Raw genomic sequence first — 17,734 nt, forward strand, 5'->3', positions numbered from 1 at the left:
GCAGGAAAATTGTGGCCACAGGAAAAAAAAAAGGAGATGCAGCTGATTTTCCTTCAAATGGCTTCTGGTAGAAAGCAATTTAAGCATCTAACAATACTGTCACACTTGGATAATCTCATCTCTGAGGTCTGCTTCTCAAAACTTCTGTGCAGTTCCCTCTCTCTCAAAAATTATTTTGTGTATTTTAAGAGCAAATAATATGGACAATTTAAAAAATGTTACTTAGTGTATTTGACAACAGTTTTGAAAATCTGCATATTGCCCTTTCTTTTGTTTTTGAACATTTGTTGAAAAGTGTTAGAACAGAGGAAGTTTTATGAGGAATGAGGAAGCAAGATGATGAAGCTCTCTGATTTAGAAAAAAACCCAGAAATTTTAAGTTCACAAATTTGTCTTTGAGAGTGAAAAATGTTTCCCAAGACATTTCTTAACTTGAGGTCACAGTACAAAATACTCAAATATCTTTAAAAAAACAGAATCAACTACAAACAAAACCTCTCCTAAGACCACACATATTTGAGGGATCAGCAAAGCACCTGTATTAATCTGCAGAACTATACGTAAGAAGGAAAAATAAAAGATGTGGAATTCCTACTGAGTGCCTGTATATCAGTCCTTTATTTGCAGTTATGTAAAACTGCTGCCTTAAGCTACAGCAAGGGGAGCCCTGTGCTCAGCAGGGGTGGCTGGAAAGAGAAACCACAGCTGAAGAAGAGTATGGTGAAGTCAGAGGGTAAAATTCACTTGTATCTCAAGAGTCCTACTCTAGGCTGTACCCTTGCACTGTTCTACTGTAACAGCACCTCCTCTTCAAACAGCCAAGTCAGAGGTGTATTTTTACAAACAAAACACCTCAGTCTTTACAAACCCTTCCTAAAAAGCAATATTGAAGAGAGGAACACTAAGTGAATTCTCAGATGTTTCTTATTTTTAAAAACACCAACAATACCTTCCAGTATTTGAGGAAAATGATCGATATGCCCTCGCTTATAGGAAGCATATAAAATATTTTTGATCAAAAAATGTCTGAGCATTGACAGAACTTACTTTTGAGCATAATTTTGCATTAAAAAATCATGAAAAAGCTGTTCACTTGTAACAGAGTGACATACATCAAGCTAAAAAGGAAAAATGAATCTTGCTAAAAATGCAATACCCCTTATCAGTTTTAAAGCAATGTGACACTCCAAAGAAATGCAGGAAATTCTTTGTTAGAAAAATTACTGAAGGAATCTTTTGATTGAACTCATTAAAAACCAGTAGATGTGAGGAATCTGAGAAAGACAGATGTTCCTATGAGGAATTAACAAAAGAGAAATTGCTTATGCTAATACAAGACAGTATCATTCAGCTTTCTTTTATATCTCACTTCTGATACTTCTGAGAGAAAAGAAACATATAAACAGGCTGATAAACACAGGAAAACAATGATCCAAATTTGCAGCTAAACCACAGAAATACATCACTTCTTAGCACCTTAACAAGTAAATCTGCCCAGAATCAGCATGCCAAATTCTTCCTTAGGAATTATCTAGTTTATACAATGATGATGTCAAAAATAATAATACAGAGCTCAGAATAATAATAGTAGCAATAGTAGTAATAATAGTAACAATAGTAATAATAATAGTAATAATAATAGTAATAATAATAGTAATAATAATAGTTATTATTATTATTATTATTATTATTATTATTATTATTATTATTATTATTATTATTATTACACAGTTCAGTCTCAGGCCAGGACCTCACCAAAGACAGCTCAAAGAATATTTAAATAATTTCTTTATTAAAATGAGTCTAAGTTCAAACAAATTAACAGACACTAACTTGGGAAAAGTTATGCCCAAAGAAAGTCTTGAACATAACACACACTACTAAAAAGTCCTTGAGTTGACTTTTTACTTAGTTCTGCTTTGAAGAAATTTTCATAGGAGCTGTTTAAAAAGAAGATTTCTTCATACCTCCTTACTTCTGGCATGATTTTACTCTGACAACATACTGGATTTACTGGTAACATCATCTTAATGAAAAGATCAACTCTAAGGAGTCTAATGGGCAAAATACAACTTGAAAACATTATTCCCATGACTCTTGTATGTCTTAGACCAAAGTAAGAGGAAAGAAAAAACCACAGCTGTCATTTGTCCTGGAAAATGTCATACTTGGAAGGTGTAAATGGACTGAAGTGACAGAATAGACACCTGAAGAGTGCAAGCTGTGCTAGTCAAACATGGCATAAACCAACTGAATAAATGAATGGTACCTTGAAGTATAAGCCTGTTCAAAATCAGCAAAATAAACTAAAAAAGCCAACAGATCTATCAAATGAAAAAAGGTCCTTCTCTTACCTCCACTAAAGCAGAAACAAGTACACAGAATAATTGTGAGGCCCTGGGATAACCATCTGTTTGAAAAATGGAAATTTATGCCCTCAAAAATCCATGATAATGAACTGAGATAATCTGCTTAGTTGTCATGAGCCCTGGGATTTTTTTACTTGCCCAAATCAGACAAATGAGTGTCAGGATATTGCAAGAATTGAAAAATCATATTTTACAGAAATAATGCATCACAGAAACATCCTTTGAGGGAATGCTTTGTTCCTGCTTGATCTCTAACTCATCCTGGGGAATGACAGCTCTGCCAGAAAACCTCAGCCACTGAAGATATCTGGGAATTCCACATAAAGCAACTGGGATGTCTAAAGAAGTGAGTGGCTTTAATATGGCTGTTGATGAGTAACAATAATGAAGCTATCTTCCTGAAAAGGTAAGTCTTAAAGTTACTTAGCAGCAGAACTATAGGCAAACTAAACAATGTCAACAGACCTGGGGAAAAATCAGAACTACAGCTAAAAAGATGGTATAGAAGAGAAAGCCAGAGCACCAAGTTGTAAACAACTGATGGAGCTGAGTAAGTTTACAACAGGCTCCTGAAGTGTATTAGTGCATAAGTGAAGTATCTTGCAGTCCTCATCTCAACTGCATCTTCACAGACACAAAGAACACACATTTCTCCACTGCTAGTGGTCCTTCAAATGCTTTCACCAGCATGGGACACTGCACATCAAAGCAAATTCCTAAACCCACAGCTTTCCTAGAAAATTGACAGGTAAAACTTTCAGAAAGTTTTTCTTGCTATTCTCTTAACCAAGAATTTACACTCACTTTAGGAAATGGCAAAGGTGAACGTGACAAAAGATCAATTACAAAGCGCGCTTGTGTGCCAAGCAATCTTTCAGAGAAGTCTACTTCTGCTACTTTTGTACTGTAATCACAACAGAAACAACTATTCCAGCAGTGACACCCAAAGTGCTTCACTTACAGAAAAAGGAGATACATTTTTGCCTCCAACAAGCAGCTTAGCTGTTTTTCCACCCGACTCTTCCTTTGAAACATATCTTAAAACATGGCAATCTTGGACCTAGAGAAAAGAAAAAGTGTTCATCTGAGCATAAGCAGATACATTAAGACAACAAAACAGCAAAGTGAGTCTCTGTTTTTGTAACAGAAGATACAGTCTAAAAGTAAGACAGTGTGCTGTGTTTTTACCACTGACATTGCTTTTCCAATGAACTGAAGGCTTATTTCAGAAAAAACAAAATTAGTAGAATGTAAACTAATTTCATAAATGCTCTGGAAATTATAATAATCTTTTTCACACAAGATCTGCAAAATCCCTATTGTAAGCATGCAAAGCACACAATAAGAGCCCCCATTTTAGACTCCTGCTGCCTTGCCCTGTAAACCTGATGGCCTTCACAGCAGTGGCTCCTCTTGTGGCAGCAGCCACTCAGCAAAAGGCTTCATCACAAGAGCAGCTGCCAGAGAATATGAAGAAGCAGCTTCAGGGCTACAAGGGCACAGAAACCAAGGTGAAAGTAATCCAAACATGCCCACAGGTGGAAAAAGAAAAGGAGTGAAGTGGGATAGTTAACCCCAGCTTTGTTGCATCACCTAGGTAACACCACTCACAGCTCTGCAGCATCTGAATAGCAGAGGCAGCAGGGCAGAGCACTCCTAGAAAGTATGGATGGATAGAAACAGAATGGGCGTGGTGTACTGTACAGGAGTGAAAGAAATCTTCGCTTTCTTACAGGATTTCCCACCCTGTACAAGTAGTAAGTTTCACTTTTCCCTGAAACAGCTGCTTTACAAGCTGAATACATTATAGGGGATTAAATTCATTATGGTTTAACTCACCTTAAGTAGTGTGACAGCGTGTTTTTCTCCTGATTTGGTCCATATTGGCATCATTCCCAGTTTTACTGCAACAACACCAACTCTGATGGAATCTGTAAATCAAAACAAGAACATGGATGCACCTTTACACTTAATAATTGAAAGAGTTCAAACAATAATCTGCAAAGTCCCATGAATTCTGATCTCTCCTAAGGAGGTGAAGGAGAGAAAACATCACTAAATCCTTGCAGGTGGGCTGGGGGTTTTTAACCCCACCAGCAGTAAAGTTCTACCTGTTTCAGTTGTGTTTGATAGAAAATGCAACTACTTCTGGTTCGTTTTTCTTTTTCAAAATACAATGTCCATGTATTAGAGCTAAACTAACTATTGAAAAGTTTCCTGTAGGAGGTCCTTCCCACCCCAGTCTTTGCAATGGCAACCTGTCAAGTATGCCACACAAATTATGTGACCCTTTTGAAAGCTCAAAAACTTAATTCTGTGTTCTAGTCCATAAGAAATTCTAATCACAGACCAGAAGTGGGATGTATTATATTTCACTTTTTCTTCACCAACCAGCAATATTCACAAAAGCATTTTCAAGTTCATACACTTTATACTCTAAGGAGACTTTTTTGACAAATTCTTAATTTATTATCTTGTTGTAGAGCAGTGGGATGGGCCAAGAGCTGGACTAAAAACTATCCTTAAGAACCTAAAGGTCTTTAGAGGTTCTTAACATCTTGCAATATTTTAAATGCTTTTCAGAGAACTGATTATTACATTTACTTATCTACCAGGGGATTTATTGAGTGACTGATGTGAAAGCCCAAAGGAGAATACCTCACAAGGCACAATCCTGATGTTACTGAATTCAACAACACTACAACAGTATTAATTTCAGCATGAACAGGTATTTCAGAAGAGGTACTTTCTCACCTGGTGTCCACTTATTCAGTGGCCATGGCTCATCTTTCAGAGGGCACAGCTTGCTGGCTGTCTGAGCTTTGTACTCCTCTGCAGTTATCTTCTTGAGGAACTCCACATTCTCCTCAGAAAGATGCTCGTGCCACCATGTTGAACTGTTGATGTGTCTGACTACAAAGCCCAGCTGACCCCTTTCCAGAGGTGGGAAAAGGTTTTGAGTGTCTTATCAGTACAAAAAATGTCTCATAATATTTTACATCAAATTTATAAAACACCTAATTATCTGCCATTTGACTAAGTATTCTGAATTATACCAAAGGGGAGCAAGCACCAACCAATCAACCAACCAACCAACCATTCCTTTTAAGATAAAAAGCCCCAGCTAGATCCATGAACAAAGAGATTACAGTAGTTACTGTTTACCTTAAATTTAGCAAGACTTTTTAAAACAAACTCCTGTGGCATCCTTCTATCCAAGATGGGATGTTATGGCATGGATGGGTGGGCCATCAGCAGAGCAAAAACCTGGCTGGATGATCAGCTGAAGGAGTCACAGCTGATGGTTTGGACTCTACTAGGAGGCCAGTTACAAGCAGAGCTCCCCAAGAGTCTGTTCAGGAACTTGTCCTGTTCAATATCTTTTTCACTGGCCTCTGACAGGGGATGAGTGCACTGTTCTTATGTTTGAAGGGAGCAGTGGATGATGCCCAAGGGTGTCCCTCTGCCAGCCAGAGGGACAAGCCAACAAGGAACCCAGTGAAATCCATAAAGCAGAAATGCACAGTCCCATCCACAAGTGGCAGGGAATAATTTGTGAGAAAGCTACTGACAAGGCTGAGGCAGGCCATGTCACAAGGTGCACACCAGGAGAGTGAGAGAAGTGCTATAAACTGAAAAGGAGGATTCAGATTTGACCTAAGGGAAAAAATGTTCAGCCTGAAGACAATCTAACACTGGCACTGGGGTCTAGAGGGACTGTGCAGATTCAGTCCTTAGAGGCTTTCAAGACCCCAAACCACAAAGCCCTGAGCAACGTGGTCTGACCTCAGGGCTGGTCACACTGTGGGAAAGAACTGAGACCTCAGCTTAGAACTTGGCTCCTCAGCTCCCTTCCAGCCCCAACAACTCTCTGATTCTACAAACACTGCAGAACAGCTCAGTGTCCTGCCATAATGTCATGAGGGCTGAAAAAGGCTTGATTGCTCCCTAATCCTCTGCAACGTCAACAAAAGAGTATTCAATAGTACAGGCAGTGCATGCACAAAGGAGTATTCAGTAGTACAGGCAGTACATGCACGTGGCCAGCGGGCCAAGGTGACCCAAGCACGGCAGGTCACTCGCTCACTTTGCTGCAAAGACACTTTGGACGCGAACACGCCTGTCCTGCCACAACTCCCACGCAGGCTGGGGTTATTTCTAAGGCTGGAATGCCGCGGCAGTAACCCTGGCACCCCGAACAAAGCTTCCAGGGCTGCCAGAGGCTGCACACGGAGGCCTCTCTCTCCAAAGGGCGGCGCCAGGGCCGAGGGAAAAGGGCGGCTCAGTGCCCCTCACCTTCCTGCACCTGAAGGAGGAACTTACAGGAAAGGACGAGGCAAAATTACTTACAAGAGCCTGTAGAGACAGGACGAGGGGGAGTGGGTGCGAACTGAAAGACAGTAGGCTTAGGCTAGATATAAGAAATGAATTCTTTGCTGTGAGGGTGGTGAGGCACTGGAACTGCTGCCCAGAGAAGCTGTGGATGCTTGGCAGCGCTCAAGGCCACGCGGGATGGAGCTGAGTAACCTGGTCTAGGTGCAGATGTCCCCTCCCCACAGCACGGGTTGGAACTAGATTGCCTTCAAGATCCCCTCCAACCCAGGCCATTCTACCATTCTACGACCTCGGGGCTGCGACAGGGGCGGAACCACGCTCTGGTCCCCGCTGTTCCTGCCGCTGCTTCTTTCCCTCCCGTCCCCCGGAGCAGCCGCTTCCCCTCCCAGCCGTAGCGCTACCTGTGTCCGGGAGCGGGAGCCGGCGCCGCCGCCGCCGCCCAGAGGCGCCCGCCGAGCCGGGCCAGCCGCCCCCAGCCCGCCATGCCGCCACCCCGGCGGAGCCGCCGCCGCCTTCCGGCCCCGCCGCGTCCGCCGCTGGAAACCTTCCGTGCTGCCCCGGACACAGAGTTCCGCCCCGCGGGCGGCGAGCTCCAGAGTGACAAAAAACCTCCCGAATCGCCCCAAAATCGTGGGCGTGGGTTGCAGCACCCGTGACCGATGGAGCTGCTCTGAACACCTCACCCAAGAGCGAAGACGTGCAGAAATAGCCACGGGCCCCTTTCCCCCCGCAGCCCTTCCATCCCTGCCATGGCTCCTCTGCCTACGTTGCAGGCGCAAGGCAGTGAAATCCTGGGATTTCAGACACACACGCGAGTCTAAAACGGGAAAATGGCAGCGGCTGGTGGGATATATGCTGGGAAACACCCCTTAGGCACAGCGGGTTGCGGGACAATGGGGTCAAAACCTTCCTGCAGGCGTTGAGCAGGTGCTCTCAGGGTGCGGGGGTGTCTGGGAAGAAGCGACTCTGCTGTGCCAAACTGCCTCGGGGTGCGGGGCTTAACCACGTCAGGGCTTTGCTTCCATGGAAATGAGCGACAGGGCCAGAGGAAAAGGTCTCAAGTCCTGCCAGAGGCAGTTTAGATCGGATACTGGGGAAATTTCTTCTTGGAAAGGGTGGTTAAGCATTGGAACAGGCTGCCCAGGGAAAGTAGGACCACCCCGTGTGAAAAAAAATTGCCTATTTTATGATTGGCTTTTCGCAAATATTAAAATGAAAATTATATGTGTTGTGTTAGAAAGTAATGCTGTATTAATTCTCTTAAGTAGTGTGTTAAATATAGTTTTAGGTTATAAAAAGATGTTAAAATAGAAACTATGCTATGTAGGATACTTTTTTTAAAGAAAGGACTCAGTGAGATAGCAGCCACAGGACACCTAAATCTTTCAGAGAAAGGGAATTTATTGCTCCATTATCAGAAGAAACAGACTTCTTCCCACCTCGAAGGTGCTGTTAGGATTCAGAGGAAGAAGCTGACGGTGACCAGACAGAATCCTGTCTTTGAATGGAATTTATACATCATGTATGAAGTGTATGAATATGCAACAGGCTACTGTTTTTAAGGGTTAATCCTTCGTTAACGTGTGTCCTTTTTCGGGCTCGTGCTGCCCAGAAAAAGGTACCTGGACATCCGTAACTCTTTGTTTCTATTGTCTCATATTGTCCTAATTCAAATTGTCCAAATTATTATTACTCTAATTGTATTGCTATTTTTATAACCATTTTATTACTATTAAACTTTTAAAATTTTAAAAACAAGTGACTGGTGTTTTTCACACCTGGGAGTGTTCAAAAAAACATGTAGGTGTGGCACTTATGGACAGGTGTGATGCCCTGGCAAGGCTGGGATAAGGGGTGGAATTGATGATCCTAGAGGCCTTTCCCACCCTGAATGATGCCATCACTCTGTGACTGTGTGCTCCGAGCCTGTGGCTAGGATGTGTGACAGCAATTGAGCAGCAGCGTTTATGGGAAGTGTATTTAATAGTGTAGCCAGGGAAAGTTCCTGGTAAAATTAAAATGGGTGGGTCAGGCAGAGGGTTCTGGGCAGTCTGACAAAGGGATGGTACCTGTGACACTCTGGCTTTGGTGTGGTCTGGCTTTCATCAGTATTCAGGATTGATGCCCTTTTTTTTTCCTTCTCTGGGCAGGGACCCAGCACAGCTAAGAGTGCACTAGTTAGGATAGCAAAGGTGTATGAACCCAAGATTCCTTTCTGGTTTCAGCAGAAATTTATAAAGACACATGAGCTGTCAGCATGGTCAACTGGAATCTGTCCTTGTTTCTCTTTAGCCCACTACTCCATCTTCTCCCCCACTTTGTTATGTGCGTGTGGGGGTGTTGCACATGAGGCTTGTAACTGGTATTTCGGTGTTCACACCCAAAACTGTGATCCAGAAACTTACCAGTAGCTTTCACACGCATTCCTTGTCCTGAATTTACTTCTTGTCCTTTTAAGAAGTAGCCACATAGTGTGTCCAGAAATGCATCTCCCAACTTTACCGTCCTACTGACATTCCCTGTCTGAAGCTGGGTAGTCATCTCCACTGTCACAGTGATCACTACATCTTTTTGCTCTCTCCCTGGCATCAAGAACAGCATCAGGGATGCTGCTAAATTTCATACGGATGTATTTTCTAATGGGGTCAATTGGTAGCTTATGCTGCTGCTCTGAGAGAGCTTTATATGAGGAGAAATAAAGGGGTCTAAAAATAATAAAGGTGTTATCTCCCAATTTCTGAGCACTGTGGCAACCCTACAGTGGTGCTAACCCAACCAAAAATCCCCAGGAAGTAGCAAAATTCTATTTCCCCCCATTTTAGAGATCTGCAATCAAGGCGCATTGCAAGATCAAGTAACTTGCCAAACCATGGCAGATGTTCCCAGCCAGAAAAGAGGGCTCCCTTGATCCTAGAGAGCCTTGTTGCCACAGCATGATGCTTTTCTCATGTAGCATCCTGTACAGCTGAGGTGACGCAGGATTTCCTGCACCAGTAACATGGAAGTAATACATGGGGGCACAGATTTCTGAGAGAAAAGTTTCAGTTCTGTACTTTTCCCCTTATTGTCATGATGCAAAATCAACCTTGATGTTGTTTTGTTGTTGTTTTTTTTTTTTTTAGTTGCGTGCAGCTTATCATGGTGCTAAAGAGGCATGAACTCATCAGGTTTGTGTGTGTAAGGAGGAGTGAGTGTAGCAAGGTGGCTGAAGCTCTGAGTGCAATCAGATGGCAAACTGCCTGCTCTAATCAGTGGGACAAGAATTCAAGTGCTTGCTGAACACAGCAGTAAAAGGCTTTCTGCACAGCAGTGGAAATGGCTGCTGCTTTTTTTGGAGAAAAGGAAGAGCACCCATTACAAAAAGCTTTCCCAACAGTCTGCCACCTTGGGTAGTCCTTGGAACTTTAGGAAGAGGAAACACCACTTTTGAACTGTCAGCCTTCACAGGAGAGGTCACCTGGGTTTCACCTGATCAGTTTGGAGGATCTCTCCAGCTTTGCAATGAAATTAGAAAAAACAAAAAAGAGGGGGTGGGAGTGCAGCCACTGATGGTTTGCAGTGAGCGCTGCAAGCAAACATGCAGCTGGACTGCATTCATATATCATTCATATAGCTCTGTAATTGCTGAAATTGTCTCTGCTATAGTGCAGCTCCTCAGCTCAGGACTGCAGGTACAAATAAGACCTCTGTGTGAAGGACAGGAGGTGCTATAAAGTCTATTTTTCTTGTGGCAAAAATGGCACTTTCAGTGAATAAAAAAAAACCAACCAAAACATGAGAAGTGTAAACTTATCCTAGGAATCTTTCAGCTCATCCTCCCCAAAAAACACCCCACAAACAAACAAACAACAACAAAAAAAAACCCAACAAAAACCCACAACCAACCAAAAACAAACAAACAAAAAGTAGAACACTACATTGTTCATCATGGTAAAATCTTTGTATGGAGAGGTTTTATCTTAGGGTAATAAGCACTTAGCAGTGTACTAGTGCTTTTCTCAAATCTCTTGCAGACTTAGTTTCTCCTACAAACTAAAAATGCAACTCATCCCAGTATCTGGCTCAAGAATTATTGATATTATTGTAGTTTGGGGTAATAGGAGATTTTTGTGACTTTTTTTGTGGTTTTGAATTGGATTTGAGATAAAAAGGAAGGCAGGGTTGTACTTGGCAGGGAATATATTTTAGATCATTGGTTATCTCAGAAGGACAAGATGTAATTTATATTAAAGCGGTTTTCAGAATTTAAAATGATCCATCAAAAGGCAGCTGAAGTTAAAATTTGCATAAAAAATCTGCAGGAGAAATAGATGGCAGTTCAGCCTAAAGGCAGAATGGGCTTGTGAAAACCTTAAGTAGATCAAACAGGAAAAAAAAAGTTCAATTTCAGAGATATATTCATATATTTAATGAGGTTACCCTGCACAAAGTCCACAGTATTTTATTGCAGAGAGTTGCTTGGAGCAATGAAAGCAACATTCAATGCCTCATTAGAAAGCCTTTTCCATATGGCCAGTTTTGTCTTCTGTGCATCCTACACCAACTCACCACACTGTTACGTGTTTGTCTTACATGCTGAGATCTGTACATTCTGAAGGAGATTTCCAATTGATTTTTCAATACCATTAAGGTATCTTTCCAAATACTTGAGGGCTGCTACAGAATTGCTGACTTATATCAACCACTGATAATGATTTTTTTTTAAAGTAAGAGCATTTATAATCTGGATTGTGTGAAGTTAACAGAAAGATCTGCAGCAGCTGGGGTTCTAAAGACACTTATATAGACCATGTACACACATGAAAATGACTGATGGTTTATCTAGCTCAGCATACAATAGCCTGTTGATCTCTGCATTTTACCTGATGCCACATTATAGAAGCACCTCGTAACATCTCTGGAAATGAAGAGCTTTAACTGCCCAATTCTATGTAACTATAAACACTTCAAAAATTAGTTTAGTCAAAGATCACATGCACCAGAAGGACAATTTATCTGATTCTAAATTTTTCTTGCTGAAACCTTTCTTTTATTGAGTCTGAGAAATTATAAAGAAAAGGCTGAACTTCTCCTCAACTGTACATGACATCCCTTAATGCAGGTCCCAGGGTGATGTAATACTCTTTACATGGTGAGAACACCACCATGCCTCTGAGGAAGGATCTCAAATCACTTTTCAAGTATTAAAGTCCCCCAGTACTATTGCAAGATATTTATGATACATAACAGTGACCTTCATTTTACAGAGGAGGAATGTGAGGTGCGGAGAATTTAAAAATCTTGGGCAAAAACCAAAATGAGATACTGGAGGAGGAAAGAACACGGAGTCATTGATTTTTCAGTCCTGTGCTTTAACAGCTAGTAAATGCTCCTCCTGAGAATAGGAAAGGAAAGAAAATAGGGGAGAAGTGGGAGTAAGAAACTAGAGGTGTTGGATGTAAGAATTAAGAGTCATTGGCAGAATGGTCTATGACACGTAAGGGGAGATCACAGCAGCTTCCAGATGAAATACACCCACAGAGGGAGAGACACAGAGGGAGAGATGTGCAGCCTGACAGGGTAAGCTCTCAAATGAAGTGTCAGCCATTACATGGAAATATGGATTTGAGATCTATCAGTTTGGACATCTCCAGACAATTTATACCCATGACCAAGTAATAGTGGCTGCTGCTCAGTATCTGATCAGCTGAAGAAATCTTTACAAGCAAGTGAATGGTGGCACTGCAGGATAGAGATGGGGCAGAACTGAATGTGCTGGGGAGGCAGCCCCATGCATTCTTGGCTATCCCACTGCCTTCATTTAAGAGTACAAAATCATCAACCAAAGCTGATCCTATGGAAGTTACCTCTAAAGGAGAATCAGGGAGCTCAACTCCTATGTTACCTGCAAACTCATTTAACAATATGTATTTCTTAACCAAAACCGCTTGCTCACAGGGGAACGTTTCCAAAATTTTCAGCACTGGCCCCAAAGAGCTTCTTCAGGAACTAGCAAGAAGAATGTTTTCAGTTCGGTGGGAGTACAACTCATCCAAAGTTGTACCTTTTGGACAATCCCACCAAGATTATTTTTTGTCAAATTTTCTCCTTAGTTTATAAAAAGTCACATCCTTCAAACACAGAAAATACTGATCTAATTTCTTCACTTACACACAGAAATATTTCAATAGAAAGTGCAATCCACCACCATTCTATTCTTGTGTGTGTCGTCATTTATTTAAAAAAAGGTGGCTTCAATATTCTTTTGGTAAAAAGCAGTTCTTCTGACACACATGGGTGATCTGTGTGAGGATGAAGTTACAAATCATTTGCTTGTCACAAAATCAGGCCATGCAAAATTTCATTTGGAAAATGTGCCTCATAGAGTTGGATACTGCATGTCAGATTTAGAAACACAAATGAAACAAAAGAAGAATTCCCAAACAGAAAAGGTTATAGAATTGGATAGCCAAAATACATCCTGTTTGAAAGCCAGCCAGACTGTTTGGATTAAGCTGGCATGTTTTAAGACATGCAGTCTTGATGGATCATGCTCTCCAAGCCAGATGTCTTTACAGCTATGGTCTGAACACTTTGTAACAGCTGGATTTGTCAGGCTTTTGAAAAGTTACTACTCAGGCCACAGACTGAGTGGGCTTGTTTGGGGGTCCATGTTATAGGGTGCTAACATTAGAAATGTCCATGCTTCAGGTCAGGTATCTCTTGAAACCCTTTATTACCCTTCCCTTGGAATATGGAAGTTGAAAGCAAGGCAGCCTTTTTGCAGAGAGAGAAATAAAGACAACTGCAAAACTGTGTTGTTTTTATTTTAAACATGCAAAATACAGTTCATGCATCTGCCATTTTGAAAAATCTCTCAGTTCATAGCAGATTAAACCAAAGACATTTTGGCTATCGACTCTCAATAAATATTTCAAAATGCTTTACAGTGTAAATATAAGAAATTTAGCAAAATTTCAACAAACCTGTATAAAAACCAGATACAGATAACTTTTTATTTCAAGGCAACATGCTGTAATGTAAAGAGTTCACTTTTTTTTCTGGATTTTTTTTCTCATAAAAAGGTTTCAACAATACAACCGCTTAACAGATTTAAGCCTTTAGGCTACACATGCAAAAAAAAAAAAAAAGTATTTTAGTTAAAAATCACCAAAACGTGCTATTTTTTGTTTCATTTTTTAAATACAGTAGTTGTAGACAGTAGCATTTTTCTTTTTTAATTTTGTAAAAGAATGCAGGCAGGTTCATGGAGCTAGTGTCCTGGAAGACTCGTACTCTGACATACATTTTGGTTTTATCCCTTTGCCATTGTAATAGTCCACGACTTGGTTTGGAACTTCAGCCAAAACGCTTTTTGCTAGAGCAGCTGGGGATGCCTGCAGGAAATGGTAGAAAACACAAGCATTAACCTGGTTCTCTGCTTGAAGTGCCATGGATTTTAGAGGCATTGGTGCCATGAGATCAAGGGAGGAAGTATGGTACAGAAATGGAAGGCAAAAAAGACTTAAAGTGAATCATACTATTGCTGTAAACTCATTTTATAAGCCAGTTTGGGTATGGAGCTGTAGCTGCCTCAAAGTACACTAAAGCCAAAATTTCTCTGTGTGACTTCAGGCTCATTTGGACTATTTTAAGTTCAGGGTAACTGAACTTCCCTGCACTCTGGGAGAGCCCCATATCACAATAAAAAGCTGCAAAGACTTCATTCATCAGTGTTCAGCAAGGAACCCTGCAGAGCTCCAAGCTGAACATGAATGGACAACACTGAGAAAGGGAGGCCTTCATCACCATTCTGTTCCTCAGAATCTGTTTTAATGGATGGGAAAGTTTTAATTCAATCAAAAATACTTTGTGTTTATTGGAGCTAAACCTTGGTTACAAGAAAGCTTCAATCCTGGGCTTGGTGGAGGCTTTAGACCTCTTCCTACAATGTAAAAATGGCAGGTATCCACCAGACTAAGAACTGATGACCCTGAAAGGTAGGGACAGATATAGAGATGGCCACTGGCTTTCACCCCAGGCAGGGAGGAGGGCTCCCCATCAGTGCAGTGAGGAACCCTGCCCTCCATCAGCCACACAGAGTCGCTGCCTCATGCCCTGAAATGCTTCATTTTAAGCAGAGGGGCGTGTGGATGTTTTGTGGGCAACCATTACCTGTGTGTGTCGCATGGACATTCCTCAGCCCCTGAAGTCAGCAGTGACAAAGCTGGACTCCTTCTCCCATGCACCCTCTTGCCCCATGTTTTGGATTTTCTTGTTTCTAAGTGTTTGGGTAGAGCTGGTTCCAAGTCCTCAGGAGCCAGCCTTCTTGTTTCCTTTGGGCTCACCACAAAATGTAGTAAAAATGCAAACACTTAAATGTCATTTTGAGAGCTTTAAATTGAAGTATTTATCTCCAGAGGGTGCAGACTGCACCTCAGAGGATGCATGGGAACTCAACCAGTGGCTGGATGACATTTCTTCTGCGCACCAAGTACTTTTCCCCAAATTAATGAACACTTTCCTCCTCACTCTCTCTAGTGTTATCAGCCAAGTTGCAAAACTACCACGTCACAAGCAGTTGCATTGACTATTTTTTGACCTACTCTGTTTCATGGGGTGGCATCCTTATCCTTACAGAGTCTTAAAATTCGGCTTATGTAGAATGTAGATGGTAATCTATTTGTAAGCACATTAATCCAAGGGTAAAGAAAACTCCAGACTATTAGAAATTCCAGTATCAAATATTATAATACAAAGATAATGCTGGCAAAACCAGAAACAGCTGGGGTTTTTCTTCCCTGTATTGTTGTATTTTGACTCACATATGAGATTAGTAACAAATAAGATTAACTGCTGTGACATTTATATCAAAATATTTGTGCAGCCAAAAAAGCCTGGAACATTTCTGCATGAACAAACTGGCAAAGCATAGAGCATACTATATGTGTCAGTGCAGCAAATGTTTTAAGGTGTTACACAGTAAGAGAATCCATTCACTTTAATCCTGAAAAGGGAAATGCATGGTTTTTCAGAGTTGCCCTATTCTTTCCTAAACCTGTTTTATAGAATACTGAAATTAATTGGGTTTGAAGGGACCTTAAAGTTCATCTAGTTTCAACTAAAATAATCAGAAAATACCCCTTGGAATCACACAAATGGCTGATTTCTACAATGCTATTGAAAATTACTGGCTTTTTTAATCTCCTTCCCAGTGTGTCAAAGCTGTACATACATTAGCCTGCCTCTGTGCTATTTTACCAAAAATACAGCCCTACATAGAGGTAAAAACAGGGAGTGGGGGAAGAGCCCTGAGCCAGTGCTGCACACACAAGCTGTAGCAATATGGAAACTTCACTCTGCTCTGTGGTTAAAAATGCTGGGCAAGAGCATTGCCATCAGCTTCCCTGGATCTGTGTAGTTCACATGTTCTGAACTTTGGGCCAACAGCACTCACTGCTGTGCATCATCCTCCCTCCACCACTTCCCTCTTCTGATGCCACATCCATTCTCCTGAAGGTAGGAAGGGTGAGCCCTTCAGAACAGGCTCTGTCAGGGCTCAGATGCACAGCTGAATCACTCACACTTCAGGAGCTCTCAACTGAAAAGCCTTTAATTGAGGTTTAGGCAAAAACATGTACTGTGCCCACAGGCTCACAGGCAATATGTCCCCACACAGGATTGCCCTGGAGTAGTTGGCTTGACCCATACTTCAGTCTGAGCATGGGCACCTGTTGCTTTAGAGTTTCATCATGCCAGTGATGTCTTTTGGTCCTGGGGCTCTTTCTAGCAGGGAACATTCCAAAAACAGGCTTGGGATTGTTTCCCTCTCTAATGATTTGGACCACCTGTACATTACATACTTTTTTTGGTGGTAAAGCACTCTCATTTGTGGATCAGATGGTGCAAAGCAGCATTTTCATCAGTGAGAATTACACTCAGTAGCTTCTAAGATAAAACACAGACCCAGTTCATCAGTGTTGTGAAAAGATTGCCTTTGCTGGGTCTTTACCACAGATGGGATATTAAATTAATGTTTTACTGTAACATTTTCTCCACTGCTTTAAGAGCATTCTAGCAATAAGCACCTCAGATGAATAGTTATTAAGTGATAGCTGATACACAACAGTCAGATCAGTCAGCAGCAGGAAAATAATCCCCTCTGAGTCCATAATTGGTGTGTATTACAAATGACCGTTGGTTCAGTTCTATAGCTTCACAATGCTTAACTTTTAACTGCAATGCATAGTGCAAAACATTGCTCCTTGCAGTGATTATGAGCTGTGCTTTCCACACTCCTTTGTGATGTATGTTATTAACACACAGCTGTTAACCTTTGTGATTAAATACAATGCAGAATGGAATACAATCTACCTGTGGCATCAGATTTGTGCCCAGTAAATATATCATAAATCCCAAAGGCAGAAAATTTAATTTCTTAAAATATGACTGTGAATGCATTGAGGCAGATGATTCTCTTCAACTGCGTTTCAGTGATGGAGCATTGCTGTTTTACAGTTTCAGGTGAAGGACACACATTACTGGGGTGGTGGTCATTAAAGAGAGAAAAAAGTCACTTGGATTCAGAGAAAATATATTTCCTTTGTTTGTTATGTTCCCCTTTAGCAAATGGCATATGTCACCCACTATACAATGGGACGTGTTTTAAGTCTTAATGGTTACCTTGATTTTATCAAGCTTCTACAACTACAGGATTTGCCAAGAGTCACTACTGTTGCCATTATTATTTTGATGACTTCAAAGATACTCCTTAAAGAGAGAGAGAAAGAGCTTAGATGTTTTACTGAAGCACTTCTGCTGCACTGTATCGTGTAGGAGATGAAACCTCTATAATAGAGCCTCTGTCTGCACTGAGTCTGAAGCCAGTAAAACATTGATGTGGGTATAAGATTTTAGGTATGTGAATAACTAATTGAAATGTGTTAAATTCCTGTGTTAGTGCTGTGCAAGCTCAGAACCTTCTCTGAAGTCAAACTTATAAAATAAAAGGGATTTGTTCTGTAGGTTATTTTTTACATCTTCCTTCTCCC

General features: G+C 41.2%; 2 protein-coding genes across 3 annotated transcripts in view; both read right to left on the reverse strand.

Moving 5' to 3' along the window:
- MRPL3 (mitochondrial ribosomal protein L3) overlaps positions 1–7,203 on the reverse strand; it is a 28,368-nt gene extending 21,165 nt beyond the window's left edge. The window contains exons 1-4 of the mRNA XM_054274095.1: positions 7,106–7,203; positions 5,124–5,302; positions 4,209–4,300; positions 3,331–3,429 (exon numbers count right to left, since the gene is read on the reverse strand). Coding sequence (XP_054130070.1) covers positions 3,331–3,429; positions 4,209–4,300; positions 5,124–5,302; positions 7,106–7,188 — 453 coding nt within the window. The 5' untranslated portion in view covers positions 7,189–7,203. The remainder of the gene's footprint in view (positions 1–3,330; positions 3,430–4,208; positions 4,301–5,123; positions 5,303–7,105) is intronic.
- A 6,286-nt stretch (positions 7,204–13,489) lies between these two features.
- Positions 13,490–17,734, reverse strand: part of CPNE4 (copine 4) — a 228,598-nt gene continuing 224,353 nt past the window's right edge. For both annotated transcript variants that reach the window (XM_054273332.1, XM_054273331.1), the window contains one exon: positions 13,490–14,080. In XM_054273332.1, coding sequence (XP_054129307.1) covers positions 13,949–14,080 — 132 coding nt within the window. In that variant the 3' untranslated portion in view covers positions 13,490–13,948. The remainder of the gene's footprint in view (positions 14,081–17,734) is intronic.

The sequence above is a fragment of the Melozone crissalis genome, unplaced genomic scaffold, assembly GCF_028551555.1.
Source record: "Melozone crissalis strain CALT ecotype California unplaced genomic scaffold, PUWL_Pcris_2 ptg000016l_1, whole genome shotgun sequence".
NCBI classification, from domain to species: Eukaryota; Metazoa; Chordata; class Aves; order Passeriformes; family Passerellidae; genus Melozone; species Melozone crissalis.